Source organism: Esox lucius, chromosome 22 (assembly GCF_011004845.1).
Source record: "Esox lucius isolate fEsoLuc1 chromosome 22, fEsoLuc1.pri, whole genome shotgun sequence".
NCBI classification, from domain to species: Eukaryota; Metazoa; Chordata; class Actinopteri; order Esociformes; family Esocidae; genus Esox; species Esox lucius.
In genome coordinates, this window is record NC_047590.1 from 11,614,755 (window position 1) to 11,623,944 (window position 9,190).

Here is a 9,190-nt window from a genome sequence, read left to right on the forward strand (position 1 = left end):
GATGCTCTGGATCGGCGTATACGACAGCGTGTTCCAGGTCCTGCCAATATCCAGCAACTTTGCACAGCCACTGAATAGGAGTGGACCAACATTCCACAGGCCACAATCAACAACCTGATCAACTCTATGCAAAGGAGATGTGTTGCACTGCGTGAGGCAAATGGTGGTCACACCAGATACTGACTGGTTTTCGGACCTCCCGGACCCCCCCACTACAGTAAAACTGCACATTTTAGAGTGGCCTTTTATTGTGGCCAGCCTAAGGCACACCTGTGCAAAAATCATGCTGTCTGATCAGCATCTTGATATGCCACACCTGTGAGGTGGATGGATTATCTTGGTAAAGGAGAAGTGCTCACTAACACAGATTTAGACAGATTTGTGAACAATATTTGAGAGAAATAGGCCTTTTGTGTACATAGGGAAAGTCTTAGATCTTTGAGTTCAGTTCATGATAAATGGGGGCAAAAACAAAAGTGTTGCGTTTATAGTTTTGTTCAGTGTGTGTGTGTATGTGTGTGTGTGTGTGTGTGTGTGTGTGTGTGGGTGTGTGTATGTCCATAATGTTAAGCCAATCATCCCCTCTGGTCTTTATCTCCATCTTTGTATAATGTAGTAATCCTTTCGCTGCTTCCTCTTGTCATCTCCACAGTACCCCCCCCCTCTCTTTACAACAGTCAGTAAGTGGAGAGGACACCAGAGAGAGGTCCTAAATACACAACAGCACCGTGGGTAGTAAATGAAGCTGGTAGTAGAGTTAACCCCAACGTTAGAGCTGCTAGTGTTCCCGCTATCTTTTTTGTCTATATTGATGCCGTCTCCACGCTCCTGAAGTCCTTATGATTTGACGCAGTCCACGTCTACTATTCGACTTTGAGTTTTTCTCCTTATAACCTCCATTGTTAGATTGTTAGACCATGACTTAAAGTAGCCTGTTCACCTCCCCTGTCTGCCACATCGCGTTGACCAGTCATTTGGTTTCTTCTGGATTCTCTGTTGGCCTTAGAATTATTTCTTATTGTAACTCCTATGTCGTTATAAGTGACAGTGACAGTTGAACAGGCTACATTATCAGTTAAAACCAACTCCAACCTATTTATATAGTCACTTGCCTCTCGCCACATTGAATAACTTCCTCTGCCTCTCTAGGTAATCTCTTGCTCTGTAAGGTATACTATGACCCCCTATAACCCTTCAATGTCCCTTCTAATTCTTCTCAGTCATCTTTATAGTGCTTAGTCTGCAGAGTTAAGCAGTGTTAGTCTTCTAGGTCGCGTTATAACCTCCTCTCTGTCTGCATGGTCTTGTAATAGACCTCTTGGTCGGCGTGGCTGTGGGCAGAGACCGTGGGCCGGCGGGGGAGCGTCATTGAGCGGTGCAGAGGGTGAGCATCCAACAGCAGATCTGGATGAGGAGGGGGAGGCAGGGGGGAGTAGGAGTGCTGAGGAGGGGGAGGGAGTGGGGCGGAGGAGGTGGGAGGAGGCGGAGGCAGGGGGGAGGACGAGAAGGGTGGAAGCGGGGGGAGTGGAGAGGAGATAGGGTGAGGAGGGGGAGGCAGGGGCCCAGAATCTGTCTCGCTGGGAGACGAGGAGCAAATGGAGTCCGATTTCACAGGGAGGGTGCGGTATTCCCGGTATTCCGACGCAGAGATTTTCTCCTGGCGCTGCAGTGACCCCCTCTGACCCTGCTCACCAACGCTCCCTAGGCTCCCGCTGATGGTGTTCCTCCACTCCCACGGGGCTCCGTTACTCCCGGGTCCGCCGCTGGATGTCACCCGGACCACAGGGTGGTGAGGAGCGTGAGCGTCGATGGTGACCACGCTGCCGCTAACACTCCCGGCGTGGCTGTCGCGATCGGACGGCATCCGGTAGTACGGAGAATCGGAGCTTGCCGTTGAAGACCCTCCCCCGCAGGAAGACGTGGAGTCCGAGCTCTTGACAGAGGACGCGATTGGTCCGTGCTGCTTCGACATGGCAATGACCTGTAGGAAGGACAGAACGGAGGCGGCTCCTTTAGTTTACCGGAGGAGGGAGCTGAACGGTCCACGTCAGCTAACTTGGAGGTGAACTCACCTGGGCCACTCGCGGTTGATTGGGCGGCAGGGTGGGCACGCGAGGGGTCGTCACAGGGATAGGCCCCTCCCGGTTAAGTGACATCAACTTGGCGCGGGTCACTGCACTCTTAGGGGAAACAGGGGGAGGCAGGGGGGAGACAGAGGGAGGCAGGGGGGAGACAGAGGGAGGCAGGGGGGAGGCAGAGGGGGGGAGGGGGGAGACAGAGGGAGGCAGCGGGGAGACAGAAGGGGGGTGTCGAGTCCCCTCCTCAGGGATATGCACCAGAGGAGCTGGCGCTGTGGTAGCCATGGCAATGGCTCTACTGGCTGCCTGTACAGTGGGATAGAGGGAGGGAGGATTCATCCCTGCCTCACCCCCTCTGCCTGCTCTTATCTCCCCTTCTCCAGATCTGTCCACCCCTCCCTCGTCTTCGCTCCGTCTCTCCACAGGGGGTTGCTGTCTCCACTCCAGCACCAGTGGAGGTCTGACCCTTACAGGAGACACAACAGGCTTGACAATAAATCGCAGAGTCGCACAGCACACACACACACACACACACACACAGTCTAGTTTCAAACGTACCTTTGCTGTGACCGGCAGGGGTCGAAAGGCAGGTGAAAGGTCATGTGACGTTGGCCGGAAGGGTCGTCTCCAGGAGGCGAGGTGCTGCTGTTGCCGTTGGCGACACGGGGTAAAGTATTGCTGAATGTTACCATGGTTTCCTTTCCCATGGGGCCGCGGGGAGCCAGGAGTTCCACGTCAGCACTGGCCCTCTTCAGGGACGCTACACTGGACTTCTCTCTCCGCACCTACACCAAAATAAAGCCTTACTTACGACAAACACTAATCACTACAACTAATGTCCTTGTTTGAATACCCTATGCTACAAGCAAGGCACCTTAAAACATAATGTCAATACCGTCCTCCTCATGACAATCAACACCATTACCAATCATCGTCATTGCCACTCCGTCTCTCGGCGTATGTTACCTTACAGCGACCAGTGCCCAGCTCCTCCCTGCTGTTCGACGTCCTGGGAGTCTTGGAGCGATACAGAGAGTCATGCTGCTGGGAGCTCTGTCTTCTCTGGGCCAGCCCCCGTGTCACCTCCCTCTGCTGTTGTGGTGGGGAGGCGGCCCGCCGGAGAGGCCGGGGGGGGCAGTCCTCCTCGGACAACCTGAAGTTGCCTACTACATACAGAGCCTAAAGAGAAGCGTGAAATTGGTTTAGAGAGGTTCTCTAAAAAAAGAACTGCGATATTCTCACTGAGATTGGTCTAACATCGTTTCTCTGTCCAGCCACACACACAGAGACCCACCAGGTAGACTCCAACGCCAGCTCCTAGGGCGTAACCCGCGTAGACATCTCTGGGATGACAGCGGTGTTGTGTAAGCTGAGTCAGTCCGGCTACACCTGCAGCCAGACAGTAGCTGAACACCAGCACTGGTTTCACCAGCTTAGTGCTACTGCTGATTACACTGTTAAAATACATCTACCCACACACACATAGACATCAGCAGAAACAAACAAACACATACGCACACACACACACACACAAACGCGCACACACACAAACACACACACACATAGACGACAGCAGAGACAAACAAACACATACACACACAGAACTATTGTTAATGTCAATGTTTATAATGTTTACTTGAAATACACTTAGACAGACAGACAGGCAGAGAGACAGGCAGACCGGCAGAAAGACAGATAGACAGACCAGTTAGTAGCTGTGACTGCTTACAGAGATGTAGACAGCAGCGAAGCCAGAGAGAGTTGCATGCTGGGATGGAAATGTTTTCCTGAAGAGAAAGAGAGGGGAACAGATTAAGAATTAGGGAGAGTGGGGAAGAAGTATCCCAAACCAAAGAAAGAGAGATTGGTGTTTATACTGAAGCAGGTGAGTATACGACTGTCATTGCAGGTGAGTATGCAATGCATGTGTGTGTGTGTGTGTCCTACCTAGCTGACAGAATGGCATACAGGTCTTTGCCAGAGCAGATGTCCTGTGTGATGTAGTTGTTCTGGTCACATGATATCCCAGGCAGCGTATAATTGGGCTGGCAGACCGTCAGGAAAAAAGGGGCAGGGTAACCGGTAGCCAATTGGATAATGTCTGTAACCAAGGCAGTTGCCAGGAGACCAAATACATGAACACCTAGGGGAAGAAGGAGGGGGGGGGTGTCTGAAATATTCTGAAGATGTGTTTCCTATTTCTTTCTCTGTCTCCCCAGCGCTCCACTTCCTCCCTTAACTTCATGAGGTGTACACACTTTAATTTCACTCGGGCCTCAAGAGGAAACAAAAGGGACCCACCGACAAAGCGGACCGTCCTCCGCAGAAAGGAGTTGAAGTTACAACCTCCAGCATTGATGGAGCCTTCAGCTTTCCTCTGTTTGACTCTGGACTGGTGACAGTACATCAGCCCTTCACCCAACATGATCTACAAACATACACACACAGGAATTTTAGTCTGGCAACCCAACGCTGATTGGCAGTTAATTCATCTGTGTCTACTGGTAACAGATTCTGAAAGCGCGTGTGTGCGCGTGCGTGCGTGTGTGTTTGTGTACCGAGGCAGCAGGCCCTGCGAAGGCCAGACTCAGTAACATCAGAAGAGGGATAAGTTCGTCTCCTGTCTCCAGGTAGGGCAACGACAGGTCGCGATCAAAGCAACGGAACTCAGGGGTTGCCGGGGACAACAGGTCGGTCAACTCCAGAAAGTAAAGAGACACAAGAGAGGAGAGGACGATAGGAAGCTGGAGAAAGGAAACTTGATTAGAATCCCTGTTAGCTGGTGCACCTGCTGGAGCTACTAGTCCTGGGTTCCACTTCAAACGCCTGACACAGTGCAGAATGGTTATAGATGACATCACAGTACATATTAAGGGTTATACATTAGCATAACAAATTAAGAAAAATATGAATGACATATTTTTTAATATGTATATACAATGTAGATGACATCACATGTACATATTCATATTCTTACAGTACTGCTAAATTAGAGCTTTAGGAAGAGCAGAGGTGCTGTGAGAGACCGAGAGAGAGAAAGCAAAGGAAGCAGATGTTCCAGCAGTTACAGCACATGACTAGTACCTAAAGGTATCTAAATCAAATCCCTGAACCCACAATATAAACAAAATCGGTCCTTTAGCAAGACCGTTAACCCTAACTGCTCCCTTTTAAGTAACTGCAGAAGAGTGTCTGATGAATGACTGATATTGGGACAGAGACACACACTTGCCTCCACAAAGTAAAAGCATGGTAAAAGTGTCATGCTGTCTTTGGGAGGTTTCTTCTTGGCTTTGGCTTTGGGTGACGTCATTATCCTGGTGTTGGTCCAATCAGAATCTAGGAACAGACAGAAGAGGAGGGGTGTTTGTCATAGCAACGATGGTGTTCAAGGTATGTTAAGAGGGCTGAAAGTCATAGTGAAAGAGTTTCTGCAATGATAAATATAACCAATTTTGTCATATGCAAATTATTTTTCCTTTGCAGTGATGTTGAAGTCTATAGTGAACTCATTCGCGTGGACTCTACAGTGTTGTGTAGACTTCCCACTCTAAATGAACCCGAAATGAATGAAAAAGACAAGCACAGAATAAAAGGAGCACACATACATACCATTGGTGTGTCAAAGTGTTCTCTTCTGTATCTCTCTCTCTCTCTCTCTCTCTCTCCCTATGTTCTTTTATAGATATATAATACCGGTATATATATATATATATGCATATATATATATATATATATATATATATATATATATATATATATATATATATATATTTGCATGTGTGTGGGTGCGCGTGTAAAGCTACTGTAGCAATAGGGGTGGCCGTTGTCTAGTTCGACAATCGGTGAGAGAACAAGAGAGAGAGAGAGAACATGAGAGAATGAGAAAAAGAGAAAAGACTGATTTATAACAATAGATTGTTCCTCTTCAGACACTTGTGTCAGGCTTGCATACGTCGTCTCCTCCAGACACATACACACTTACCACACACACGCGTGCACACATACACACAAAGTGACTAGTAAATCACCTCTGTCCCGCGGGTTGTGTGTGTTACCAGAGTCCCGTCTCGCCCTTCCCCCTCGCCGTGGTCTCGCGTGCTGCTCCAGTTTTCCGTTTAACGGTTAATCCATCTTCACGCGCTGCTCGTTGCTTTCGCACCCTGAGTCCAAAACACACATACATACACACTTCCTCTTTTGTAGGTTACTCCCTTTCCCCAAGGATGGATACAGTGAGAGACATACAGGGAAAATAATGGATGAAGGTTGTAGTAAAGGCAAAGTTAGGTTCTAATTTTTCCGTTATTTTGCCTGCGGTTCGCGTGCGTGTGAATTAAAAGAAACTCAGAGGTTTCTCGTGCGTCCTTCTGGTTCGTCCGGGTCTCTTACACCCTCAGCCACGTTGTATTCCAAAAGCACACTAACTACAGCGCTCAGAAACGAACCAATTTCTCACGTGAAGAACCGGGGCTCCCAGAGAGAGCCTCACGCACACAAAGGCATTCGGGGTGCGAGGGGCGGGGGAGACAAGGGGAGGAGACAGTCGCCTTCTTCACACACACATGCACACACGCACACACACGCACACCCACACACACACTCCCCTCCTCTCAACGCTCCAAATTCCTGATGGTAGGCTACCACCGTAAAGCTGGGCAAAACAAAGGAGGTGGCTTTTGGTGTGTTTGGGTATGCACGGGCATGAGTAAGTGCTTCTTGCTTCTTTAGAATATATTCCTCTTCAAATTGAACATTGAAAGCTAATTATTTAAGACAACAATATCAGAGGGAATATTCCTCTTCTGTGTCCATCTCTGTCTGTCTACCTATTTGTCTGCCTGCGTCTCTTCATTTCAGATTTTGGGCGGGGTTGGGCTGGGTCCTGACCACGTGCCTGTGGGTGCCGAGGACGCCCATGTGTGTTTGTGGCAAGATTCAACGCTCACGCTCGATTGCACCCACACACACACACACACTTTCTGCGTATCAACGTGTATTTGATCATGACATGTCCATACACAAAGCATTCTCCCACGGTTATAAATACTTAATAAACGAAAGCATTGACGCACAGACTCACATAAAGACGTACGAAGCCATTTTGCCAGAAATGGTCACATCTGTGCAACTGATGAACTAATCTCAAACACATTATAAAAACCCCAATCAACCCGCAGCACAGACAGTAGTAAACACATTATATCTGAATTCTCCGTGCAGGACAGGGAACCCTCTGAACATCTGTACATTTCCATGCTCTTCCTATAGTCTAAAACAGGGTGAACCTGTAATAGCCTGCATACAAATACATTAATTGTGTTTAAGACTGCATATGTCTGAGCGTGCGTCTTCATTATTGTGCATCCCAATTTCGCAGCTAAAGGATAGTGGGTTTCCTCTCCATCTTTTCACCGCTCTCCTTGTTTCTGTCTCTTCTCCACATTACATACGAACCACAGAACACAAACGCCCCCTTCTGGATAGTTTATACCACACAACATGATACATAAAAAGACTACCACCAGTAGATGGTGCACTTCACTAATTTAACAAATGTGTATATTTTGCTTTCCCCATTCAACAAGCAGTTTGAAGGCTTTTTGGTATGGAAAACGTTTGTTTATATTCCCAAATAAGTGGAATAAGCAGTGTACAATAAAAAAAATATAACAGAAATATAACAGATTACGAAAACTCATATATGTAACCTTTATACAGACCAAAGTATATTTAAGTATAAATGCATTTCCAATGTTACAATACTAAATAGGTACAGTGTTTTAATAAAGCGATTAATATGGTTTATTTTGACATTGTTGTTTGTGCTCCACTTTTTCTCATTTCAATGGGTCACAAATCTGGCTGCTCTGATTTGATATTTCGCCCCAATACAGCAGTGTACACACAAAGCCTTGGGAAGTAGGGGTGCTGGGATGCTACAGGCACCTTGTTGTAGAATCACTACCCCCTGACGAGATTCCGAAATTGTCTTCTACCGTTTGATTACTAAAGATGCACGTGGGCAATCCGGCTTGAAAATGGTCAGCATAGAGAAAATGTTAAAACATTTAAAATACTCAACATTATAGTATTTATATTTATCATTGTTTCTGCCAAACAAAATGTTAAACATAACAGTGTTGCTCTCATGGTCTCAAGGTTTCTCTTGCGTGTTACACGTTTATGCTTTTTTCAATCCTTTACAATTCATCCCAAGCACTGTTAAAACTAACCCAGACCACAGGGTATATTGTAAGACTTCAAACCTTGTATTTAAAACAACACTGCATTTGCAATTTGATTTACATAATAACTACACCAGTTTGTAAAGGACATATGTACGTTGGTTGTATCAAGTTTGGAACGCAATACCAAAAAACTATCTAAGAGAAACTAAGGAGAAAGTGAAAAGTGTTACAACCATCCCCAGTCTCCCCTAAAACCACCTCCTCCCTCTGACTCTTGAGACTCAGTAATGTAGTCTGCTGCAAAATGTTTGTACCAACCCAAGGGAAATAGTACAAAGACAACATATCAAATGTTTGACTGATTATGGAAAAATACATGCCCATTTTAAATTTGATGCCAGCAACACATTTAGAAAAAATTGGGATGGGGCATGTTTACCACCGTGTTGCATCACCTTGTCTTTTTACCACACTCTGTAAGCGCTTGGGAACTGAGACCAATTGTTGTAGCTTTGAAAGTGAAATGCTTTCCCACTCTTGCTTAGTATAGGATTTCAGCTGCTCAACAGTTTGGGGTATCCTTATTCATATATTTCATTTCATTACGGGCCAAATATTTTCAATGGGTGACAGGTCTGGACTGCAGACAGGCCAATTTAGCACCCACACTGTTTTACTATGGAGTCATGCTTTTGTAATATGTGCAGAATATGGTTTGACATTGTATTGCTGAAATAAGCAAGGCCTTCCCTGAAAAATACTTTCTCTAGATGGCAGCACATAATGCATTTATGGTGCCTTCACAGATGTGTAAGTCACCCATGCCATATGCACTAATGCACCCCCATACCATTACAGATGTGGCATCCATTATTCTCAAAAAGTATTTCAAATTTTGATATGTCAGACCACTAGGCAGTT

The 9,190-nt window shown here is 46.7% G+C and overlaps 1 protein-coding gene across 1 annotated transcript; it reads right to left on the bottom strand.

Moving 5' to 3' along the window:
• Window positions 1–486: 486 nt before the first annotated feature.
• Window positions 487–6,874, bottom strand: LOC105019854 (phospholipid phosphatase-related protein type 3). Its single transcript, XM_029116532.2, has 11 exons — window positions 6,110–6,874; window positions 5,311–5,417; window positions 4,637–4,822; window positions 4,380–4,506; window positions 4,026–4,221; window positions 3,808–3,865; window positions 3,373–3,546; window positions 3,045–3,257; window positions 2,637–2,863; window positions 2,073–2,544; window positions 487–1,981 (listed from the first exon to the last, which is right to left on the bottom strand). Exons 2-11 carry the CDS (start codon window positions 5,389–5,391, stop codon window positions 1,277–1,279), a joined length of 2,439 nt encoding a protein of 812 aa, XP_028972365.2. The 5' UTR covers window positions 5,392–5,417; window positions 6,110–6,874; the 3' UTR covers window positions 487–1,276.
• Window positions 6,875–9,190: the final 2,316 nt, after the last annotated feature.